This window comes from Eupeodes corollae, chromosome 1, assembly GCF_945859685.1.
Source record: "Eupeodes corollae chromosome 1, idEupCoro1.1, whole genome shotgun sequence".
Classification (NCBI taxonomy): Eukaryota; Metazoa; Arthropoda; class Insecta; order Diptera; family Syrphidae; genus Eupeodes; species Eupeodes corollae.
Genome location: NC_079147.1, coordinates 126,737,144 through 126,764,336, shown reverse-complemented (window position 1 = coordinate 126,764,336; position 27,193 = coordinate 126,737,144). Strand labels below are relative to the sequence as shown.

The 27,193-nt window shown below is 34.0% G+C and overlaps 1 protein-coding gene across 1 annotated transcript in view; it reads left to right on the top strand.

Annotated features, from left to right (window-relative positions):
* LOC129942531 (uncharacterized) overlaps positions 1–27,193 on the top strand; it is a 145,441-nt gene that overhangs the window by 90,041 nt on the left and 28,207 nt on the right. The window contains exons 2-3 of the mRNA XM_056051514.1: positions 2,192–2,282; positions 2,341–2,459. Of these exons, the coding sequence (XP_055907489.1) occupies positions 2,192–2,282; positions 2,341–2,459 (210 nt within the window). The remainder of the gene's footprint in view (positions 1–2,191; positions 2,283–2,340; positions 2,460–27,193) is intronic.

Here is a 27,193-nt window from a genome sequence, read left to right as displayed (position 1 = left end):
AGCGACGTTGACTGAGTCAGAAAGGTAAAAGTCCAACGACTAAGATGGCTGGGTCACGTAGAGCGCATGGAAACCAATGCTCCGGCCAGGAAGGTCTTCGAATCCACACCCACAGGACAGCGCAAGCAGTGGAGCGCCCAAGTGGAAAGTGACCTCACCCAACTTTGAGCGCAAAACTGGAGACATCTAGCAAGGGACCAACCTAGATGGAGAAGTTTGCTGGGTTAGGCCCTAGTTCAGACAGGACTGTACATATTTTATTTATGTTTATATTTACATTTATATTTATATTTATATTTGCATTTATATTTATATTTATATTTATATTTATATTTATATTTATATTTATATTTATATTTATATTTATATTTATATTTATATTTATATTTATATTTATATTTGTATTTATATTTATATTCAAATTTATTTTTATATTTATACTTATATTTATTTTTATATTTATATTTATATTTATATTTATATTTATATTTATATTTATATTTATATTTATATTTATATTTATATTTATATTTATATTTATATTTATATTTATATTTATATTTATATTTATATTTATATTTATATTTATATTTATATTTATATTTATATTTATATTTATATTTATATTTATATTTATATTTATATTTATATTTATATTTATATTTATATTTACATTTATATTTATATTTATATTTATATTTATATTTATGTTTTTATTTTTTTTTATATTTATATTTATATTTATATTTATATTTATATTTATATTTATATTTATATTTATATTTATATTTATATTTATATTTATATTTATATTTATATTTATATTTATATTTATATTTATATTTATATTTATATTTATATTTATATTTATATTTATATTTATATTTATATTTATATTTATATTTATATTTATATTTATATTTATATTTATATTTACATTTATATTTATATTTATATTTATATTTATATTTATATTTATATTTATGTTTTTATTTTTTTTTATATTTATATTTATATTTATATTTATTTATGTAACTTTTATTATATTTAAATTCTAAATGAGCAACTAAATTTTATTTAGAAAGTTTATGTCTATAACGATCGTGAAACATTAAAATCAGTGACAACGAAGTTACAATTTTAACATTCGGCCAGTTTATATTTCTAGCGTTTCTGAGAATTTTCTTAAACGCATTGTCAGAGCAGGAGAATGAAATATGAGCACAGTTCACCATTTATTCTCCCCTATCAATCAAATTAGGTATTGCATTTCTTTTCATCTTTTTTGAATTGTGCAACAGAGAATTTTTAAGAAATTGATTCACAAAAATTCATTCCTTAGATTTCTGACAGAAAACTTGAGAAATTTGAATATGAAATTTAGTTGACACTTCTGAAAATTCGAAATTCTCAGAAATGTCGGAGATCTTAGACATACAAACTGGCCAACTACGTGACGGAGAAGAAATTTTAATATATTTTGTAGTTAGAGTTACTTAACTCAATTAGTGATTGCACGAGACAGAAGAAGAAGATTAATACGAGACAGAAGAGCAGATGAAAAAAAAAAAACAAAACCTAAGAACACACAACTGACACAACAGATTGCAGACTCGACCAAAAACAGAAATGTAAATTCTCGGTAGCCATCTGGTTTGCCTGCAAGCTAAACCGAACAGCTGGTTCAGAAAGTTATTCAAATATGCGATACAATTCCCCTCAAAATTGCAACATTTCCACAGAAAACTCAGTAAAAGTAAAATAATTTTGCTTGAAAACAAACCAATATTTTTGTTTTTAAATTGAAAATATATGCATCGACATTACAAATAGAACAATGTTATAGGAAATGGATTTTGGAGGTTGATTTGTTATTTGAATAGAATGAGGCTTTGCTTTGAATATTTTTACTTTTTGGTTACTTGAGTCCAACATTATAAGCAAGTTACCAAAATATCAGAACTTCCGGATTTAACGGATGGTCTGACAAATTGTTACTGGTTTACATGACAAATTGTCTAATATTTCTGTTTATAATTGCATTCAGAATGATGCGTGAATTTTTAATGTATGCAAAGCACACAACTTTTACTTTCGTCATTCTCGAAATCAGCCTACTATGTCTGCACCGTTTTTTCCCCTTTAATAACAATGTTAGATCTTTTTAAAATTTTTCTTTTTATACTTATAGTGGATTATACAATTTGTCGCTTAATCGGAATGTATTGTATATTCAAAGCAATTGCATTGGTGCACTGTACATTATTTATACATCATAAACCGTAAGTCTTTATTTATACAATTTTTTTGCAATCTAACAATTTTTAATTATCTTTTTAGAATTGTAATCATTGGATGCAGCTCAATTGTGTTAACAATGGTACTTTATTCAACAGAAGCCTTATATTTTAGGTCAACTACAATGCATTTTTATGTAATTTTTCCCTTCTTACTAAATTGTGAGTATAAATGTAATAGTTCATATGTTTTAGTTCTAAGTCTGAAAGCTCTTCATTTCGTTCAGGATATACCTGAACCAACTGAAATATCGTCGGGTACGTGGTGAGCTTTTCGTAGTCTTATGTAGTTAACCAATAATATATTCTACAGGATTTAAAAGTTCTTACGTTATAGTGTCGAATAGAACACACATGTAAAGAAAACAGACCATGGCTCTGCGCGAGTTATACTATTGCTTCCCATTGATAACATTAAAGAGTGCGGAAAGATAGCCCCACTCTTTTTCGATTTTTCTATTTTGGTTACAGTTTGTTCCCGGTTTGTTCCGCATTGTTCCAAAGCTTTTTTTTTAAATACCCAAAAAAAAACTGGTTTTGACCTAGCCCCTATTTTTCGAAAATCGATTTTTTGAAAATTGTTCAAGGTTGTTCTATACATTGCTCCCCTTTTTAAAAAATGAAAAATTAAAAAATGTTCCAAGTCCCAAGTTCGTGTCCAAATTTTGTCCAAAACGATAAGCAGGTATAGCTAAAGACGAACAAAAATAATTATGTTTCCCCTCCATAGTGCCTCCTCTTGAAAGAATTTAAAATTTTAAGACAGAACTTTATTCTTTCAGCAAAGACCAAAAGATTTTATTCGGACTCTTTAAATAAATATCCAAAAAAACATCCCACACTCCCCTTTACAGAAACCCACATTTAAAATATATTTTTGTATGCATATAATAAAGTCAGATTAAAAGGTTTCAAAGTTCCATTCAAATATAAATTTTTCCAGAGATGTGTTACTTAAAATTTATTTTTGGTATGAAAAAGGTACAAAAAATGATCTCACGGGTGTTTAAAAGTCATGGAAAGTAAATGAAATGAACAAGGTATTCGTATTAGTAATTTAGCATATAATTTGTTAATGAAATAACATTTTCTTTTTAGCTTTTTATTTTGAGATTCGATGGAAATTATTAATTGCATAATATTAACCGTAATAAACCTTATTTTATCAGCTATTCTTAATGATTTGACATTTTAACTTGATTAAATTTTTTTTTTAAGACATGGAATAAAATATTTTTCAACTAACGGAACCATTTTGGTTTAAATTTTCATGTTTTGTCTGTACCGTTTAAAATTGTATGTATGTTCGTCACACATGGTCACACTTTCAATTGAAATGAAAACAATCAAAATTTATAAACTTCAAATCGTTGAATTTTTCTTATTTTGGACAAAGTAAACAATGGCAATAGTTTTATTTCTTAATTCTAATGGCGAAGAACGAGAACATGTCAGCATCTACATGGCTTACAGAAAAACCTCCTTCATCAACCTTATCAGGTTTTCTTTTTGCTCTCTATTGCTCCAATTAGAATGTGAATGTGCCCTTTATAATGTAACAAAAAAAACTCGTCAATAAAAGCAATTTCGTTTAATAATCGTAAAAAAGTTGTTAAAACCTGCATTTTTCTTTAGCTATTCACCAGAAAATATCTGAACGACACAAAAATGACATTTGATTCGAATCATTCGAAAGTCAAAGTTTACTTACTTTTTTTTAAATGAACTTTCGATTGACTCAACAAATTTTGGAATCGATCGAATATCAAAATAAAATCTTCTCGAATTGGAATAACTTTCGATCGAAATATATATAATATAATCAAAATAAGCGTGATTAATATTTGCAGTATAATTTTTTATTTTTTTTTAATTAATTTTGCCTTATGTGTTCATTATCTTCAAGGGCCATGTTGTTTGTTGTTTAGATAAGAAAGTATATGGATATGATTTAATTTTGAAATCCTTCTTCACACTATAATCCTCGTTCTTATATTGTTAAGTTTCGATAAAACAAAAATATTAGTACAATTTTATGTAAGTAAACGTAAATATTTTAAATTATTTACTTATAAACTTTTTTTTTTTTTAATTTTATTATAATATTATATTCCTAGTATTGCTAAGTAATTGTTAATATAAATAATAGGTCTTAGGGAAAACTATCTGTCACAACAAAAACAAAATTGAAACAAATAAAATAAAACGAACAACAACAGAATGGCATAAATATTATTTAAACCTACCTAAATAAAAAGTTATTAATAAATTATTTAAACATAATTAAATAAAAAGTTATTATACCTTAATGTACTAAATCAAAAGAATGGTATTAAAACGATAAAAGATTTTATATAACCAAGCATTTCTGGGATGACAGAAATACTTATAGATATTTTCGTTGGCTTTTTTAAAAAGCCATCTTTTTCCAACCAACTTTCCGCAGATTACTTGATTAATGCTGTAGTGACCAACTACTCTTGAACGCCTACTTCTATGATAAACAGCAATTCCTGCCAGTTGATATTCTTGGAAACTACATAGAGGGTTCCATTTTAAAATCTGAACATTTAATAAATAATAACATTCAATAAATAATCGGTTAGAGTATTTAAATGATTTTTACATGAACAACATGAAGTTTGTGATTCTCGTTCTTCCCGAAGAGCTTCATGAACTTTACCAAAACCATATTTTTGTATAACATCTATGTCAAGGAGTAAAGGTGATTTCTCAATCGATTTTTTTGAATTGTACGTTAAGCATTCGCTTGTCTCAGAGTAACTTATTTCTTTAAAACCCACTCACAGCGATTAACCTTGCAGTCGTAGCGCGGATTATTATTGTAATCTAACCATACAAAAACATTCCTGAAAAACTAGTGGTGAGGATTTTTTTATCTCTTTTAGTACTTCCAGTTAAATAGTTAGCACATGCTAACAAATTGAATTTCGCTTTTTTAATAACTTTATAAAACACATCATTACAACAAGCGCTAGCTAAAATATGGACTATACCATACCACAAGTACTTCTTACAACAATTTTTTCGGATTTATTTAATATTATTGGACATACATTAGTTTCCATTCGGAAGAATTCCTACATTACATTCTGTTGACATCTCGAAGAGATTTCAATACGAACGAGGGACAATATAGACAGGGGACAAGGGGCAACCCAAATTTTCGTATTTTATTATAGGTACATTATTCCTTATTAATACAATTAAATTTAACTTCGCCTTACCAGATAAAGATTTCAAGTGGGGAGAGTATGTAACTTAGGCGACAAAGTTTAATGACGGATTTGTATAGAACAGTTAAAAACAAGCATTTTTAATATTGGAGGAGGGGGTCTATCTCCCCCAGTTAAGGTGGTAGGGACAATTTAACAAAATATGTACGTTAAATGGATAACAATTATTAAATAATATTGGTAGTATTTACAACTAAGTTTTATACATTTTTGTAAAGCCAAAACTTTTGTCTCTTAGCTTGTTTTTAATTCAAGTCAAAGCTATGCACAGTTTTTGAAAAAAAATTGTTTTAAGCCCAAAATTTGTGTAAAAAAAAGTTTGAAAAAAGGTTTAAAGTGTAATTTTTCAAAACTTGAAAATTATGTAAGTAGTTGTAACTAGAGAATACAAGAACACCGGCGGCGTCATCGGCATCACCAGGGTTCTGATCTATGCTAAATACCGGTATTATTTGGGGTTCTGAACTATGATAAATACTGGTAAAGGGTGATTTTTCTGAGGTTAGGATTTTCATGCATTAGTATTTGACAGATCACGCGGGATTTCAGACATGATGTCAAAGAGAAAGATGCTCAGTATGCTTTGACATTTTATCATGAATAGACTTACTAACGAGCAACGCTTGCAAATCATTGAATTTTATTACCAAAATCAGTGTTCGGTTCGAAATGTGTTTCGCGCTTTACGTTCGATTTATGGTCTACATAATCGACCAAGTGAGCAAACAATTAATGCGATTGTGACCAAGTTTCGCACTCAGTTTACTTTATTGGACATTAAACCAACCACACGAATGCGTACAGTGCATACAGAAGAGAATATTGCGTCTGTTTCTGAGAGTGTTGCTGAAGACCGTGAAATGTCGATTCGTCGCCGTTCGCAGCAATTGGGTTTGTGTTATTCGACCACATGGAAGATTTTACGCAAAGATCTTGGTGTAAAACCGTATAAAATACAGCTCGTGCAAGAACTGAAGCCGAACGATCTGCCACAACGTCGAATTTTCAGTGAATGGGCCCTAGAAAAGTTGGCAGAAAATCCGCTTTTTTATCGACAAATTTTGTTCAGCGATGAGGCTCATTTCTGGTTGAATGGCTACGTAAATAAGCAAAATTGCCACATTTGGAGTGAAGAGCAACCAGAAGCCGTTCAAGAACTGCCCATACATCCCGAAAAATGCACTGTTTGGTGTGGTTTGTACGCTGGTGGAATCATTGGACCGTATTTTTTCAAAGATGCTGTTGGACGCAAAGTTACGGTGAATGGCGATCGCTATCGTTCAATGCTAACAAACTTTTTGTTGCCAAAAATGGAAGAACTGAACTCGGTTGACATGTAGTTTCAAAAAGATGGCGCTACATGCCACACAGCTCGCGATTCTATGGCCATTTTGAGGGAAAACTTCGGAGAACAATTCATCTCAAGGAATGGACCAGTAAGTTGGCCACCAAGATCATGCGGTTTGACGCCTTTAGACTATTTTTTGTGGGGCTACGTCAAGTCTAAAGTCTACACAAATAAGCCAGAAACTATTCCAGCTTTGGAAGAGAACATTTCCGAAGAAATTCGGGCTATTCCGGCCGAAATGCTCGAAAAAGTTACCCAAAATTGGACTTTCCGAATGGACCACCTAAGACACAGCCGCGGTCAACATTTAAATGAAATTATCTTCAAAAAGTAAATGTCATGGACCAATCTAATGTTTCAAATAAAGAATCGATGAAATTTTGCAAATTTTATGCGTTTTTTTTCTTAAAAAAAGTTCTCAAGCTCTTAAAAAATCACCGTTTATTATTTTGGGTTCTAGACCATGCTTATCAAACGTTAGATATAGGTATTATTTTGGGTTCTAGACCATGCTTAGAGAACGTTAGATATCGGTATTATTTTGGATTCTAGACCATGCTTAGCAAAAGTTGAAACGTAAAACGCAAAAACGTGAAATTCACGTTCATGTTCAAACGCAAAACGAAAACGCAAACGCAAAAACGTAAAATTCACGTTAAAACGTAGAATTCACGTTCACGTTAAAACGCGACGCGAAAACGTAAAAAAAACGTTTACGTTATAACGCAAAAACGTAAAATTCACGTTCGGAACGCAAAAATATTGGGATACATATCCAACTGCTTGATTCTAATTGGGAATAATTTTCAGTTGTTGTCATTTCAACATTAGTTTTGGGATTGGATTTTCAGTGATAAATTGGTTGTGGGATATACTTTCATAGTTGGATTTTTTGAATAGCACAACATAAGCATCTGCACGGCATGCAATATAAAATTGATGTGTGCATTGGATAAACATATTCTTAATAGGATGTCCATATGCTTAAGATCAAATAAGAAGAACTAGCATTCCAAAATACTTACCGCTGTTGGTTGCGCTGGTTAGAATTATATACAATGCAAGAGAATTTCAGAAGAGTTTGATTAAAAGACGTATTTGTTTTTTTTTTACGATATTTATTTATATTTAATTAGATTTTAATATTTAACAAAAAAGTATCTATTATTGCTGGTAGGGGGCTAACATCAAACACCCCTTTAGATGCATTTATTTGTAATGAATGCAGCAGGTGGGCCACTGCCACAAGATAAGTTTTATATTTTATTTTCAAGTTCTATTCGATAATGACTCCAAGCTACTGTATTTTTATTATTGGAACATATAAATCTTTTGTCATCAGAACAACTTAAACTTAATTTGTTTATAAATTCGGTATATATAGTATGGTGTTTAGACAAACATTTTACTCTGTAATTTTGTAAAGGCCTTTTTTTCACAGCTGCTGATTTAACACCCTTAGCCTTTTTTATTAGTGCAGCATCTTCTATGTCTATACTACACATTTAAGCTTTCAATCCTATAAATTCCTTCAATATTCTACCATTATTTTCATCCTTCATAAATCCTAACTTTTTCATATTGAGCTGAGCAATACCGTAGCGGTTTTGGGCTGGTAGGGCACTTATGTGGTTTAGGTCGGTTAGGGAAGATTTAGTGGATTGGCAGGAACTCGTCAAGGAACTCAAAGCGGAGTTCCTTCCTGCGAATTACGATGATCTCTTGTTGGAGGAGATTAATCGGCGTTCGCAGGGAAAGGATGAAACTTTCGGCGCGTATCTTACCACGATGAGGACATTGTTTCGAAGGTTATCGGAACCTTTGTCAGAGGGAAGGATGCTTTCGATTTTAAGGAAAAATGTAGATCCCTTCTATCAGGTACAGATAGCTAGTGCCAAACCAAAGACGGTTAAGGAACTTGCTATCTTAGGTAGGGAATTAGATACGCTTAAGGTGAACGTAGATAGTTTTACCCCACCTTCTAGAAGCAAAAATTTGTTGGAACCGGAGTGCGGTTACCAACCTAGTTCGTCTGGACAACACCGAGTAGCGGCTGTTGCTCCAGTTTCCGAGAATCCACTTAGGCAGTCGGTTAGGTGTCACAATTGTAACAGGGAAGGACATATACCTTCGAGATGCACCGTTCAGAAACGTTGCTTCGGTTGTGGAGCTGTAGGAGTGTTTAGAAGGGACTGTAGGTGTTCGGGAAATGGGAATCGGGCCCTTGTGTCAGCATTACAAGGAGTCCGTCGTCAATAGGAAGGTCGTCTGCTGACGATCAGCGGGTAGGAGTTAACCTGAGTTTCACGTTAGCGGCAAATGGTAGGGACACTAGACCATATTTAGGAGTTAGGGTTTATGGAATCAAGTTTTTAGGACTTCTTGATTCAGGAGCCTCTCGTACCATTGTGGGTGGTGACGGGTGGAAAATTTTTAAACAGTTAGGGCTAACGTTAGGAAAGAGTAGTGTTGGGTCAGTAGCGTTAGCAGATGGAGCAGGTGTAAATGTAGCTGGATCTGTTTCTCTACCAGTGGAGGTTGAGAACAAATCCTTTTTAATTGAATGTCTGGTCATTCCGAATCTTCCACACCAGTTGATCTTGGGTGCCGATTTTTGGACACTATCGGGCATAGTCCCGGATTTGAGATCAGGTGTGTGGAATTTTTCGAGCCAAGAGAGATTGGCTTCGATGACAGACATGGTAGCGATTAGGGAAAAATCGGATTTGAACGATTTTGAAAATAGGAAGTTAGAATTAGTTTTAGAAGAACTTTTTAAATCAATGACCGAAGGGTTAGGGTGCACCAACTTAGTTGAGCACAAGATTAGGACGTCTGCGGAACCGATAAAACAACGATATTACCCTGTTTCGCCAGCGATTCAGAAACATATTGATCAGGAGCTCCAGAAGATGTTGGATGCTGGAGTGATCGAGAAGTCGAAGAGTCCTTGGGCATCGCCGATTATTCTGGTTAAGAAGAAAGATGGCAGTTATCGGTTCTGTGTTGACTATAGGAAATTGAATGAGGTTACAGATAGGGATGCTTATCCACTACCATTTATTTCAGCTATTTTAGACAAGCTTCGAAACGCGAAGTACTTGTCTTCCTTAGACATTAAATCTGCTTATTGGCAGATTCCAATGGAAAAAGAATCGCGCAAGTACACAGCCTTTACCGTGCCAGGGCGTGGCCTGTATCAATTTTGCAGGATGCCTTTCGGCTTGCACAATTCCCCGGCAACTTGGCAAAGGTTTATTGACGACGTTTTAGGTCCTGACTTAGAACCGTTCGTCTTTGTGTACTTGGATGACATTATCATCGTCACCGATTCTTTCGATAGGCACCTAGAAATTTTAAAAGAAGTTTTTAAAAGGTTAGGAGAAGCAGGTTTAAAAGTAGGTAGGGAAAAGTGTAATTTTTGTAGGCCTTCTTTAAAATTTCTAGGGTATGTAGTTGATAGGAACGGGCTTCATGTTGACCCAGAAAAAGTGGAAAGCATGATTAGGATTCCTGCACCGAAAAACGTGAAGGAAATTAGGAGTTTTGTAGGGACAATTTCGTGGTACCGTAGGTTTGTACCAAATTTTGCAATTTTGGTTAGGCCTCTTACCGATCTCTTGAAGAAAGGTAAGAAATTTGAGTGGACACAAGAATGTGAGGAGAGTTTCAGGAAAGCCAAAGAGTGTTTGGTTACGGCACCGATTCTGACATGTCCGGATTTTTCAAGGCCGTTTGTTGTACAAACAGATGCGTCGGACTATGGCATCGGGGCCGTATTATCTCAGGAGTTCGAGGATGGCGAAAAAGCCATTTGTTACTTAAGTCGGTCATTGAATAGGAATGAAAGGAACTACTCTACGACCGAAAAGGAATGTTTAGCGGTCCTTTGGGCGATTGAAAAGTTGCGGCCGTATCTCGAAGGTGTTCGATTTACAGTCGTAACTGATCATCACTCTTTGGTCTGGCTAAGCAACCTTAAGGATCCGCAGGGTAGATTAGCTCGTTGGGCCATTCGGCTCCAACAATTTGATTTCAAGATCATCCATAGAAAGGGCAAAGAACATGTCGTTCCTGATATGTTGTCGCGAGGAGTTCCAGAAGTAGCTGGTGTCTCTGAAGCGGATTCGGACCCTTGGGTGATTAAAATGAAATCGCAGGTAGAAAAGAGCCCGTTAGAATACCCATCTTGGCGAGTTGAGAATGGGCGGCTCTATAAACACGTTAGTTTGAACCATATAGTCGTTCATAATAGCGGTGAGGAGTGGAAGTTAGTGTTAGGGAAAAGTGATCGGACGAGAATCCTTAACGAGTGCCATGATGCTCCGCTTTCAGGACATATGGGCGTTAAGAAAACTTTTGCTAGAGTAGCAGAAAAATATTACTGGCCCAAAATGAGGAGTGATATTACGAGGTATGTTAGGAACTGTAAAATTTGCCAAAGTGTGAAACCGGTGAACGAAAAGCCAGCTGGTCTAATGACCGAACGAGTAGGCAATTCCCAACCGTGGGAAATGATTTGCGTGGACTTGGTGGGTCCATTACCAAAATCGTCGCGAGGATTTGTTTATATTTTGACGGTCGTCGACTATTTTACAAAATTCCATTTGTTGTTCGCGTTACGGTCCGCAACGGCAAAAGCGGTATGTCGGGAGTTGGAAGAAAACGTGTTTCTTCTTTTCGGGATTCCTAAGTGGATCGTCTGTGACAACGGTCCCCAGTTCCGTGGCAAGGAACTGAAAACGCTAAGCGAAGCGTACGGGTCACAACTTCGGTTTACGGCGAATTATCATCCACAAGCGAATCCGGCGGAACGGATAAACCAAATCATAAAGACTACGCTCCGAGCGTATGTTTCGGAAAACCAGCGGAGTTGGGATTCGCAACTGGCAAAAGTGGCCTGTGCAATCCGAACTTCGCAACATGAGGTTTTAGGTGTGTCGCCATACTTCGCAAATTTCGGTAGGAACATGGTAACTAGTGGCCATGATGTAGGGATTAGGGATAGCGATAGGGACCCAGATAGAACGGAAATGGATAGGCAGTTTCGGAAACTGAGAGAGGATATAGCTAGGAAGTTGGAAGCAGCGGGAAAGAAGGCTGCTAAGACTTATAATTTACGTAGGAGGGACGCGCAATATCACACGGGTGATCTCGTTTGGCGTAGGAACTTTGCGCTGTCCGATGCAGCAAATTATTTCGCGGCGAAGTTGGCGACCAAATTTGTAGGACCATTCAAGGTCAGCAAGAGAATGTCACCTTGGACATATCTCTTAATAGATGATCGCGGTAAAGAGCGAGGAACGTGGCATGTTAAGGACTTAAAACCGTTTGTTGATGTTTGAGTCAAGTCCCTTTTGTAGTAGTTTTTTTTTTGGTTGTTCATTGTCATTTTTGTCTAATTTTAATGTGCCACATTAATCATTTTTTTCTTTTTTTTCTCTTTTAAATGTAATGATGGTTATCCTTTGTTGTTGTTGTCTACCCCCGGCTGAGCCTTAAGAAATGGTTTGCTTTTCTTGAAAAGTAAACACATTTCTTGGGAGGTAAGGGTGGGATTTGTTACGGTAAATTTTACCGCAACAAAAACCAGCCTTTGGCTGTTTTCTTTTTCCCGTTGTGGCTGCAAAATATCGGCAAAGTTGAGGGCAACCATGGTCTCATCAACCACAGGTGTACCTAGCTTTTATTTTGCAAAAGCAACAAAAACAGGTGATCGAGTTCGAGAACGAGTTCTTTCGACAAGGTCGAAAATGCCGGCGGATGAGCCGAAGAAGTATGCGGTCAGGCGGACCCTACTTGAACAACAACAACAACATATTTGTATTTTAACAATTATCATAGTAACGTAGATTTAATAATAATAATATAACATTTAATCGTTTATGTAAAAAATGGGTTTTTAACGCCGCGTTTTTAAAGTCGATTAATTTAATTTTTGGTACGAAATTCACACCTCGAACCTCGCGCGATATTAATAGTAATAGGAAAATGCCTAGTTTAGACTTCTTCTCGATTTTTGTTTTTTTCTTTACACTTTCTCGAGAAATAAGAATAGTTGGGAAGGGGTCTGAACTCGCCATTATGTTTCGGCAAGTTTTGGAAACTCATCCAACAACTTGTTGAAACCGTGATTGTGTGTGTGGAAGTAAAGTTTCGCTGAGAGTCAACAACGGTGGCTTTCCTGATGAGCGTAAAGCTTCCAGGAAGCCGCGATACCGTGACCGACAATCACGAAAACGGATGCTTGTGTTGTATGAATGTGTGTGTGACTGGAATGGTCGAGGGAGGAAAAAGTAGTTTTAAAAATTAGCTTGGAAGGCACGCTAGATAGAGCCTTACAAGCGATAAGAGACAGATAAAGAAAAGTTCGAGGAATTGTGAAAAGACAAAGAAAAGTCGAGAAGGAGGAAGAAAAATTGGAGGTTGTCGAGGAAATCGAGAAAAGAAAAAGGAAATTGGATATTCGAGGATAGAGGATCGAGGTGTGAGGATTTTGAAAGGAGTTAAGTTAAAAAAATACAAAAGATAAGTAGCTAGTTTTGTTTGGTTCTTTGTTCTATTGTTCGGTACGTGTCCGGTGGTAAAAGCCCATTTTCTTCATTTAATTTGTTTTTTTTATTATTTACATTTTTTTTTTGTAATTCGTTAATTTTTATTTTGAAAACATTTTGGGTTTTAATCCAGGGATCTTCAATCCCACGGTTTCCCAAAGAAATAAATCTCTAAAGTCAAAAGTCAAACATTTGTTATTTTTTTTTATTCGCTTCACTTATCATAAGAGTTTTGGAATTTTCTTCTTCGGGTTTGAAAAAAAAAATTCCTGGTGCCCATTTTTATTGCAACGTACCCCACTGTAGGTACTTGTAATAGCATATTTATAAATTATAGCAATTTGATTGATTATTAAAAATCGATCAATATTGTTATAATTTACATTGACAAATTCTTCCAAAAGAACCCAGCCCAGCTGAGCAGCCGCGGGTACAGCTTCGTCAACGAGCTGTATTGTTGCACTTTTTTTCGTTCTCTTCTTTGTGTCGCATTCGTACTCGGTTGAGTGCGAGTTGCATCGTCGTTCGTCGCTACGCAGCCGCCGTCGTCAGTTTAGTTTGTTTCGGTTTATTTTGTTGTGATAATTTGTTTCGAATAGTTAATATTATACTAATTATAATTAATAATAATAATTATAAAAGAAAAAAAAAAAGTGTAACAAATTGGCTCAAATAGCTCATATAAGAACTCGTGGACTGTAGATTTCTAAGTAACTTTATTTCTCATTAATCATAGTATTTATATAATCTTAAATCTAAGTAACACACCTGTTCGCTTCTTATTTGCTTATTTTGCGGAACTTGCAAATGTAGTTGCTTGCAAGTTCCGCATTACATTTATTCTTTTGTATTCTTTATTTATTATGATTTATGTTTGTCTAAACATTTTGCGGGGCCTCAGGTTCGATTTGTGTCAGTGGGGTTTCGTTGCACATTTTACTTAGTATGTCAAATCGTCTATGGGTCATCATGGGTGGGTTGATTATAACTGCTGACGGTGGATTTAGGTCATGTGTTCGATGTGTTTGGCCTCGGACTTTATATATGATCGCTAAACATATAATGGTGATCGTCAATGTAATTGAACCGGTAGCTGCATGGTGGCTGATAGTTTTCCAATTGTGCGGCATATAATGTACGGCTTTATGTTGTTGTCTGAGGGATCTTAGATGGTCTGACGTTTTTAGGATGGTTTCTTCGTTTAATACCTTTGGCTGAAATTCTTCTTCATGGTTTTCCGAGATATTCCAGTTCATAGGATGAGTGTATGTGCCCTTGATCAGTACTGTATCTGTTTTTTCTGAGATGATGATGTTCTGGGGTGTTCGAAGAGTACACCCATCATTTATTTGTATGAGCCCAATTCTGTTCAACTCGACGTCTTCGTGAATACCATTACATAATACTGCTGCTGAAGTTGGTCTGCTCGCTATGAATAGCCATGTATTTCTTTGATATACATGCTTAAATGTTATATTTGGTATGGATAGTGTTTCGTAGCTACACCTCTTCTTATCTCGTCTGTGATATATTTCATCGATAATGCAATTTGGGTTGGTATCAATTTTACTTATTACTGATGGGGAACACAAATACATGTGTTTATCTTCTGGCGTGCATTGGTTGAATTCCCATTCTGATAGTTCGAAATATGTTTGACTGTTGTAATCAGATGCAATTATGGCCTTCCGAATGACGGGTATGGTGTATGAATCATTGGTTAACTGACGCGGGATTGGAGTGGCTCTTATAACATTGTATTTTGATGATGTACTAAGGTGAAGGAACCAATGTGCAATGATGTGAGTCTCATTTCGTTGAACGTCCATCTTTTGATCAGGTTTTGGGATGATGTTTATATCTTGTGGTAATCGCTTTGACACATTTTGAATAAGAACCATTAGTTCTCCTGGTGTAATGCTTTCAAATAAATCTGCTTTTTTCAAGGATATCTTCAGTAAGGAATTATAACGTCTACTCAGTTCTTCCAGCACTCCCTGAGCAAGATTGTAAGCAGCAAGCAAATGTATATCTACTCGATTTATATCGTTCTTATACCAATTATTTTCAATTTTATTAATTTCAGCTGTTGCTTGATTCAACTTATGTGTTAAGGAATTCAGTTTATCTTTGGTTTGTTTTTCTAGATCTTCAACTAAACCTGTTGTTCTCAACATAAGGTTAGTTTGATGTTGATTTGCTTGTAATAATGTAATTTGATCTTCTCTTAGTGTACTGATATCAGTGTATACCTCTTCATTGACACCAAATATATTTTGTAGCATGGTACCCAATAGTCCTCGTTTCTGTCTACTCTGAATTGATTTAATTACGTCTATATCTCTTAGCAGTATTGCTTGTTTGTCTTTGAGTTGATCCCAATGCAACTGCATATGCAATTAACTTATCGTTAATTGTTTCCATGACGCGTTGCACCTGTTCATAATATTTTTTTGTAAAGTATTCATGATTAGGTGTATTTAATTTTAAAATTTCGTCATGATTATGTGTGAATTGCTGCCATAGGTGGTTGACCTCTGATTCTCTTTTTTTAACCTACTCTGTTGTTCGTCTTGCTATCGGTTCCTTTCTTATTGACTCTAGCAATTTTGCTAAATTGTTGCCAATTTCCTCTTGTTGATTCATCAGTGTATCCATAGTTCAAGTTTGGGGTGTTTTTTACGAAGATTCTGGTGCCTTCTGGTTACGAATATACTGGTGTCTTCTGGGTACGAAGATTCTGGTGTCTTCTGGGTACGAAGATTCTGGTGTCTTCTGGAAACGAAGATTCTGGTGTCTTCTTTACGAAAATTCTGGTGTCTTCTGGATACGAAGATTCTGATGTCTTCTGGATACGAAGATTCTGATGTCTTCTGGATACGAAGATTCTGATGTCTTCTGGTTACGAAGATTCTGATGTCTTCTGGTTACGAAGATTCTGATGTCTTCTGGATACGAAGATTCTGATGTCTTCTGGTTACGAAGATTCTGATGTCTTCTGGTTACGAAGATTCTGATGTCTTCTGGTTACGAAGATTCTGATGTCTTCTGGTTACGAAGATTCTGATGTCTTCTGGTTACGAAGATTCTGATGTCTTCTGGTTACGAAGATTCTGATGTCTTCTGGATACGAAGATTCTGATGTCTTCTGGTTACGAAGATTCTGATGTCTTCTGGATACGAAGATTCTGATGTCTTCTGGTTACGAAGATTCTGATGTCTTCTGGTTACGAAGATTCTGATGTCTTCTGGTTACGAAGATTCTGATGTCTTCTGGATACGAAGATTCTGATGTCTTCTGGTTACGAAGATTCTGATGTCTTCTGGTTACGAAGATTCTGATGTCTTCTGGTTACGAAGATTCTGATGTCTTCTGGTTACGAAGATTCTGATGTCTTCTGGTTACGAAGATTCTGGTGTCTTCTGGAAACGAAGATTCTGGTGTCTTCTTTACGAAAATTCTGGTGTCTTCTGGGTACGAAGATTCTGATGTCTTCTGGATACGAAGATTCTGATGTCTTCTTTACGAAAATTCTGGTGTCTTCTGGATACGAAGATTCTGATGTCTTCTGGATCCGGCTCGAAGGACCAATGCATAGCTCATATAAGAACTCGTGGACTGTAGATTTCTAAGTAACTTTATTTCTCATTAATCATAGTATTTATATAATCTTAAATCTAAGTAACACACCTGTTCGCTTCTTATTTGCTTATTTTGCGGAACTTGCAAATGTAGTTGCTTGCAAGTTCCGCATTACATTTATTCTTTTGTATTCTTTATTTATTATGATTTATGTTTGTCTAAACAGGGGGGAAAGCCTGAAGCATCCAATCTATATTATTTTATATCATTTCTTATATCATTACAAAAATCATCTGTTCTTATTTTATAAATAAATAAATCGGTATCCATGTAGGCCAGATGTAGGTTGTCACAAAAACCTAAGTATATAGGCTTATTATATACACTGTGAATTCGTTTTAACTGAATAGCAGCCATGATTTCCGAAAATTGTAATATACTATGAAATGTAGGTTTAGCTATAAGAGCGCGACTACCGAGATGGGTACCTTTGCTTTCTATTGAATCGACAATTTAAACATCTTTTCGTTTGTCTACATTTTTTATAGTTTTTCCGAATACAGCATTATTGCAAACTTTACGCTGATCCTTTTCAAACTATGTGGTGGCTTTTTTTCTTAGTTCATTGTTTAAATCAATATATTTTTTAAGCCATTGAGATTGTTTGAATTGCATCACTCTATGAATTATCTTAAGCACCAAAATATTATCAAGGTATTGAATTAATGTTTTGTAATGAATTATATAATTAACTTTATTATTTAAATCAACAATTAATTTCATATTGGATTTATCAGACAGTGAAATGTTTGAAGGACAGAATGGAAGATCATTGTGATTATCATTTATTTCTAGGGTATACTCGGGATCCACTTCTAAAACATAACCAATGTTTAGATTTGAAATAACCGAGCCTTTAATCTCATCTAAATTAATTGGAGGTTCAACCCATTTAAAGTCTGAATGTGGGAGGTAATCAGACATGGCCCAACAGTATAGGTTATAAGCATCCAAGTACATTAAATAATCAGATGGTTTACTTGAATAATAATTAACTAGACATTTATTATTTGCTTTACAATGTCGCAAGCTACATTGTGTTAAACCTCCTCTTATACCCTTAGCGAAAAAGTTAAACATGTTAATGTCTGTCAAAAGTTCAAGCTTCACAATTGCTTCTTTCAACATAGCATCCCACGAAAAACCTGGCAATGTATAATAGTGACAGGGGTCTAGACCATAAATTGTTCTAGAATCAATTCTAATTCTAAATTTTTCAAAAATGTCTCATAAAATAAAGACTTCTGTAATTAAATAGTGTTAAAGATATTATCTTAAATTACTACATTTAAAATGTGACCAAACTTTCTCAGCATGATTGTAATCATCTTGGTTACAATCCTCTTCAACCAAAGAATTTCTAAATGATTCTATTGGAGGAAGCACCGTCTCACTTAATTTTTCTGCAGAATCTAAATAATCATAGCATAAAACACCCTTACGAGTCATAAGTTGAATAGATTCATCATCTTTGAAAAATGTTGCTAAAATTTTAAAATCTTTTTTTCATCAAGAGTTTTTGCTATCTTATCTATACTTGATGAGTCTAAGAACAGTCATTTTAGAAACTCGCTCTGCTCACTATTTATTAATAGTTTTGTTGATATGGATACATATTTCTCTTTGTTGAGAGGAATAATATTGATAAACCCTTTGATATGGCCCAGCTCTTTTATAAATAAATCAGGGGAAAAATTGGAATGAATTTGGGTATCTTATAGGGCAAGTTACAATTTGAATGCGCTGCTCCTCTGAATTTACCCGTCAAGTGATCATTATTTCGTACCTTTACGTCGCCCCATACTGCCTTCTTACAAATATGACATCTTGTTGCCTGCTGAAATTTTGTTTTCAATCAAATATTTACTAAGCCCTTGAGTGCTTATATTCGCTAATATTGACTTCAATATGTTTTACTCAAAATAGTGTCAGAATCTCTATTCTCAAACTCTACACTTTTAGTCTCAATGATCTTACTCAAATTTTTAAGCATATCTTCCAAGTTATCATTTTGAATAGCTATCTGCATTGGACATTTGAAAGATTTTATTCTTTTTTTTTCACAAAGAGTTTTTGCTATCTTATCTATACTGAAGGTAAAAACCTAAATGAGTCTAAGAACCGTAATTCTAGGAACTCGCTCTCCTCAGTATTTATTAATAATTTGTTGATTTTTTTTGTTTGTTGATTTTTTTGAGAATTTACCAGTCAAGTGATCATGATCTCGCACCTTTACGTCGCCCCATACTGCCTTCTTACAAATATGACATCTTGTTGCCTGCTGAAATTTGTTTTCATCCTGGGGTGTCATGGTAATTTTGATTTTCTCACTCAAATATTGTCGATGAATATGTTTAGAGTCTTCAACAGAGATGGCAGAAATGCGATTTTTCTTGATTTGCTACATTTGTTACCGCGTCTACTACATAAACGAGGTAGTTAATGTAGTTAAATGTAGTTAACGTAGTTAAATGTAGTTAACGTAGTTAAATGTAGCAGACGAAGCGGTAGACGTCAAAACGTAGTTTGAAATGTCCATTCAACCACAAAATTGACAAATCGCATCGAAAAGATAACTGTGAAAGCGTGAAAAACTAACTTGAAAATTCGGAACAGGCTTAACCAAGAACATTACAAAAAATTGATAGATATCATATACACTATACTCTTAAAATGAACGACAAGAATAAAACAGATGATTATTAAATTTGCATTTTTCTTTTATATAACTTCGAATTTCTTGATTTAGTTCATTTACGCAACATATTTGGGTTTATGTATAGTTCAGTGTTTTTCACTCGTTAGTCGTTACTTATTCACCTGTTTTTTTTTAATTCTTTTTGAAATTTAACGTTTTTTGTGAAGGTAGCACACGTAACAAATGTGGGTAGTAAATGAAACAAATCAAACGTGTAGTTTATCCAATTAACTACACGTAGTTTATCGAGTAGATTACCTGACGTATTCTACTCTGCCATCTCTTAGTCCAGGAAGCGACCGTAGGGTACCCTACCTCATAAGCCGACTGGAATTGAGTGCCAGAAATGGATAGCTACGTGGCATATACAAAACTGCAGGGCGGGCTAACTTTCGATGGGCCTTGTGTTGGAAAAATGGCTACTTCCGGTACCGTTTTTTGGTACATACCTACCTCATCAGTCGACTGCAAAAATGTACAACGGGTCTATTGGGATTTACTTACAGATTTCAAAACAGGAGGGCGGGCAAAAAAAACTTGGGCCAAACCGCTTGTCCGCCCATCTCGAAAAACGGTATTTTGGGTACAAACCTACCTCATCCGCCGACTAGACAAATGAGGTATCAAATGAAAGCTTAGTCTCTCTAGATTAAGAATCTGTTGGGCGGGCTAACTTTCGATGGGCCAAACATGTGCCCGCCCAGCTGTTTTTGAACAAAAAAAAAATAAAAATTCATTAACTTTTTACTTACCGAAATTTCATTTTTTTTTATCTCAAACTAAAGAAAAAAACGGTGAGTTGATTAGTTTCACTGTCAAATCAATAAAACCTTTAACTGAATTTGTAAACAAATTTAAAATTACTACAAAACAAGTATTTTACCACAGTTTTTTCACTGTATTATTTGTCTAAATGTATGTTAATAACATACATACAAAACATGACATTATTTTCTGCAACAAATTTTTCGATCTTCATTAGGCATTTAAAAAAGCAAAACACATACGAAATATAAAAGTATTTCTCTTTATTTTTTTTCAAAAAACAAATAAAATATAATATAATTTAATATAACACATTTACAAAAGATAGGCATAAGAAATTTGCATATTTCACACAATTATTAGCATAACATTTTCATTTGTTTCATCTATAATATTAAAAATAAAATAGTAAATATAAAAACAATAAAATAAATAATATTAACAAAATGAAAATAAAACTATAAACCTATACCAACATTTTTATTTGCATTAAATTTTTAACAATCTTCAAAACTTAAATATTCTATTTCGTCATTTTCATCTTCATTTAAAATAATGTCATCAACATTTGGACTAGTTGGTTCGCCTTGAAACCAAACATTTTTTATCTTCCATCCAAAATTTTCTGGATTGAGCTTTACACAATATGCCTGTGTTGTATTTTTCCACATACAACTTATGATTATAAGAAATCATTCTCTGAAATAATTAACAATTTAAAATAAAATATTAATCCTTTTGATGAAAATTTAGAGAAAGGATTTCTATTTAATATAATAACGGGTAGAGCGACAATACAAGCTATAGCAGATTTTATTTTAAATGCAAATGAAATAGGTGAAACCCAAAAATATAATTTTATTAAAGAGTGTTCAAGAGAGCTTGATCGATTTGCAAAACCGATTAAGCGAAATAAAGTTCTTAACTTTGCGTCTGAACGGTTAAAGAAACACTAAAATAGTAGTGATGGTAATAAACAGGGTCTTATGGAGGTTTAGTTCCGTGAACGTTTAATAAAATATCAAAAATGATTTTAAAACGAGTATGTTCTACTGAGTCTCAGGAGATACATATTGTTTTAAAATCATCAGTTAAGGATTCGGATCACTACAATAGAAACGAAAAGGAAACCACACATTTTGCATTATCTGGCCCACTACAAAATCAGAACAAAAGACTTCCTTAAATGTATAAAAAATCCAAATTTCAAGGAATCTCTGGTAAGATTCTTAGGGCGACATTGATAGTTTATTCATTTCAATTTTGAGGGAAATTTTTTTTGTTGACTGTTGACGATACGTGTTTTTTTACGAAGTTCTAAATGAATCCACTCAAAGTGTGAAGAGTCCCAATACAATTGCAGGCATAAAGAAGCCAACACAAGGCTAATTTATCATGTCAGTAAAGCAAAACCGAATTCAAATGTCACAATTCGAGCGTCTGACACGGATATTCTTATTATTTTACTTGGAATCATGCATAAATTAAAACATTTAAAGATTTGGCTATCTAGTGGCAACTCAAAAAGGAACAATCTAAGTTGCATATATTGTACAGAATTTGCCGCAAACTAGGGATGAGTTTGTGTTCTGCACCACCTGCATTTCATGCATTCACTGGTTGTGACTGTACATCTAGTTTTTTCGAAAAGGAAAAGCTAAATCTTTAGAAATTCTAGAAAAAAATGTTCATTTTCAGGCCGCTTTTGAAAAACTAAGTATTGAAGCTCAACCTTTAGACGAAAAAAGCATTCAAATTATTCAAAATGTTACTTGTTGCAAGCTAAAAGCATATTATCATTATCTGACCAGTTCCATTTTATATTTGACAAGTTGAAATCGCTAAAAACACATGCATTATCAAATTCTGAACAAGTATTATTAAAAAAATTCAATGTTCCTAACATGTTTTTCATATGTTTCGATACTACTATTTGGAGCAATATAACTAGTAAAAAAGAATAAGCAAACATTATGTGTAGTAAATAAATTAATAGAAACACAGATTTGCTCAACATCCGAGTAAGGTAAAGTGACTTCTTTGCAATTAAGTGTTCACCGAATACCTACCAATATTCCTCCTCCACGCTCTCATTTACCGTCAAGTCTGAAGCCGTTGAATAGTCAGAGAGAGAGTTCACAATTATAATTACATCGTAGTGCAGATGACTTGAGTTATTGAACAGTTTAGATACCTTTGTACAAAGGCCGCTAGCATTATAAAAGTATACGTTAAGCGAAGATTTATTGCATTTATTTGGTTGCACATCTCGACAAAGTGGCTTTGGAGTACATCTTGAGAGCCTCAGAGAGCCCTCAGTTCTTGTGACTTGTTTGGCTTGAACAAGAAGGGCGAATTTTGACTCCATTTGGCCAAAAAGTATCAACATAGATTTTCTTAGATTTTCTTTATAATATTATCCTTATGGGTTTTCCGATTATTTGAATCTATTACTAAATTCCGTAAATCTTCTCTCACTTTCTTTTTCATAAACAAAGGTTTGTTCTAACTTTTCCCCTGCTCGTTGGTTACAAAAATTGTTTCTCCTTCCTTATATACTTTATTTTTCCTATTCTTGTTAAAGTATCCTATCATTTTCTGTTGGTGTTTTTGAATTTTTACTTTGGTGTCGTTGTTGTCCATATAATTATGAAATATATCTGTCAGTTGTTTGTATGTCACCGTGTGAATTGTTTCGTTATATTTTTTGTAGCTAAAGTCATTATACGAGTATCTGTAATGTCTGTAATATGTGTAGTTTCTTTAACTATTCTAATAAGCTCTGTTAGAGTTAAGAGAATTCTCTCTATTGTACCGTTGCTCTTTGAGTAGGCTGGTTGTGTAGTTTTAGGAGTGAATCTAAGAAAGTTGTACGCACATTTTGCAGAAGCTGAACAAATTGCTGCTTCGTTATCGGTTATCAACATTTTGACGTTACTCAAAAGCGGTAGACGTTCTATCGTTCTGTCTTTTGCTTCAGTTTATGACTTTACTTGGTTTGTAACGAGATATTTTGAAAAGGGGTCTGTCATTGTAAAAAAGGACGAGCTTTTGCAGTAGTATAAATCTGCTTGAATGCGCTCTCCCCCTTCTTTAAAAATTGGAGGCTCTCCAATTGGTTATTTATTCGGATGTCTATCGTACTTGTTCTTTTTACAAACTTCACATGTAGCGTTTAATAAAAGAATTTGCTTTTGGCCAATAATATCTGTAAACAATTTGCTTATACACTTCTTTAGCCTGTCTATGAGCTCGATTGTGTTGGGCGTGTGACGATACCTAACTGTTCTTCCTTATCTGTTACGTGTCAACTATTTGGTTGCAAAGTAAAAATTTAATTTTTGGAAATTCCTCCAGAAGTTTGTCTTTAATCTTGAAAAATTTCTCTTCGGTGCTGTAAATTCCTTCTGTCGAACCCTCTCTTAATATTGTTTAAATTTTACTTACAATCTCTAAATCTTTAAACAGTACCGTATGCCTCCAGTAATTTGTGTGTAGTTCCTTTGAAATTATGTTGTTGTTGAGTGATTCTTTCATGATTAATTGAATTTTAAAATTATTAAATTCTTTCTATTTCTGACACGGGACAGTTCCTATCTCTGATTCATCTTTGTTCACCATATTTAGTTCTTGTCTACTAAGGGCACCAGCTACAATATTTTCGTTGCCTGGTTGGTACATAATTTGGAGCGTATTTTTCCATGAAAGCGCGCCAACGTTTTGTTTTTGCATTATGGTTCTAATCGCTTATGTGAAATGTTAATGGTTGGTGATCTGTATGTATGCGGATACCACTCACACCATAAAGATAATTGAAAGAAGGTTCTTCAATGGCCAAATTATGGCAAGGAGTTCCTTCTTTTTTACTTAACATTCGGCTTAAAAAAATTATGGGCTTATTATTTTGATTTAGCACTGCACCTATGGCTGAGTTGCTAGCGCCTTTGGTTAGCTCAAAGCTTTTGCTAAAGTCAGGTTGGTTGAGCGTAACTTTTCACAGAGTTTGTCCTTCAATATTTTAAATGCTTTAATGGCCTCCTTATCAAACTCTATTGTGACTTTTTTGCTACTACTTTGACCAGTTCTACAATTCTGTCCCCTGAGATACTCGGTTAAGGACGTTGTTATCATCGCATAATTTCTTATGAATTTACAGTAATAACCAGCTAATCCCAAAAATAGATCTTAATTAACGATAGATCTTAATTAAGTCTCTGGTTGCGGAAATTCCTCTATGCATCGACTTTTTACTGGGTCCATTTTTATGCATTTAAATGATACGATGTACCCAACAAATTCTACTTCTTTCATGTTCGGTGTGCTAAGGGCCTTCGTTATTGTCTCGATATGTTCAAGATATTCTTCTTCCGTCTCTGAATTATAATGACGTCGTCAATATAAACATGACAAAATTTCCCTATGTATTCACGGAGAATGTCATCCATACCTCTCTCATAGAAAGGCTTACACCTTTTTTATCTAAAACCCATACCGAAGAGTTATATCCCCTTCGACTAGGCCATATTATATTACTATCAAATAAATTCTCTATTTCCTTGGTTACGAGGCTAGTTACCGATTGTGGATACGGGTAACCTTTCGTCCAAATAGCTGTGTCTATAGTGGGCTACATTACACACGCGTGTTGTACGGTATTTTTTTTAAATTAAAATTAATTTTTGTTTTGTAGAAATGTCATTATTTATATTGGGTGTATTGATTAAAATATCATTAAATATTAAATGTATCACGCTCTGATCATATTCTAGCGTTGAATACTATTAATATTTCCCTTTACAATTCTTAATAATTTATTGCCAATAATGGCATGAAAACCTTTTAGTTAATTAAGTTCATAAAATTTATCTTCTACCCCCAAGATATTTATAGCTTGGTAAGCACGAATGATAGTAGTTCCATGAACGCTGTTGACTTGCGACGGAGTTTCAAACTCAATACTTGGGAAGAGCCCTGGTTAAATGTAGTTGTGAGTTGCTCCTGTATCAATTAAAATATAAAATGTACGTCCCGACTTACCATCCGTCCTTTTTATGTTCGGTAAGTTAAGTTCAAGTTATTGAGGTGTGGAAATTTATGTAACGCTGTTTGGTTACAATTTGCACGATCTCTTTTGAACTTGTTGCTACCAAAAGAGTTATTGAAACATTGTGGCCTGTTATTACTATTAGATTAAGAGGTGACTTGTCTTGTAGGTACTATATTCCTACTTGATGTGTCCATGATGAAAATGTTCCGCATATTGTTGGTTTTGATGAGTGACACCGTTTTGGTAAGTTGTTCTATTCTGACGCGGTGGTCTGGTTGTTGGTTGGTCAAAATGGTTTAGTTGGTATTGTCTGATTTGATGTCTGTAATTAACGTGAACCATGTTTCTATACCTTGTCTAATTTGATTCAATCTCTTGTGCTCACTCTAAGGCATTGGGTACATCCCCAGGACTTTAATAATTCATGCAAAGATCTCTAGTTTATCTTAATTTTAACTTTAATTCCTTTAACGAATTTGATAATTTTACAAGGATATTTTCTTTCTATTTTTTCCTATTGATTTTTATATTTTTTAATTCTTTTGAATTCCTGTATTTCGTTTTCTATTTATTTCTTTATCTTATTTGAAACGTATGTATATTTATTTGTTGTTTTCATCACTGTTTACTCCTTTTTATATATAATGTATATGTATATTTATACTTTCTTACTCTTTTCCAAAGTTTTTAAGTTGGGCTTTCGGCTCCTCAGGCCCTGATCCATGGGTATGCAGTCTTTTTAGTCGTTCCGTTGTTCCCCTTTGGTGGATTTAAAGTCCTTGTTTATTCGGTCATCGTGTCTGATGGATACTTCTTGAGTTTCTATTTCTTGGATGCCTTGTTTTCCATAGTTATTTTTTTACGTTGATTCAATTAACGTTTAAGTTATTACTTTAATTTTTAACACTGCACTGATTTAATTCGCGTTAAGTTATTAATTTTACTACTTTTTAAACAATTTAAAACGAGTCCCTGTTCGGGCGCCAATTAATTTTTCAACCAGATAATTTTAATTAAAAAAGTATATTTTATTAAAAATTCAACTTATTACTAGTTTAACACTGATTTTTATAGGTGCGCGGTTGTAATCGGACTGCCTACCCTCGATCAGTTGCATCTGTTCTATGGTTCGCTTTGTGGTCAAAATCAAATCAAATGGGGTGGCGCAACAGTCCGTTGTGAACCAGGGTCTAGTGATTTACAACTCTCAACCATTCCTGTGTGCGAGTAATGTTGTCAGGAATGGAGGGGACCTACAATTTTTATGCCGAATCCGAACGGCTAGTTTGAGAAAGCACTTTTTCATGACAAGAATTACTCTTGAAGGATTTGTCAATTCCTGGCAAGAGGCAGTACCCGCGAAAATTAATTTTTTTAAATTAAGGTGGCACAGACAGGGATTGAACCCAAGACCCCTTGCATGACAGTCCAACGCACTAACCATCATGCCACGGGTACTAGCGCTTTGTGGTCGTTATCGTTTAAAGTACCATGTAACCTTTCGCCGTCTGAATAGCCTGTTTTAAGGGATGTTGTTGGTTTATGGAAGACCATTTTGTTTTCCTTCAAAAATTGTTCGACAGC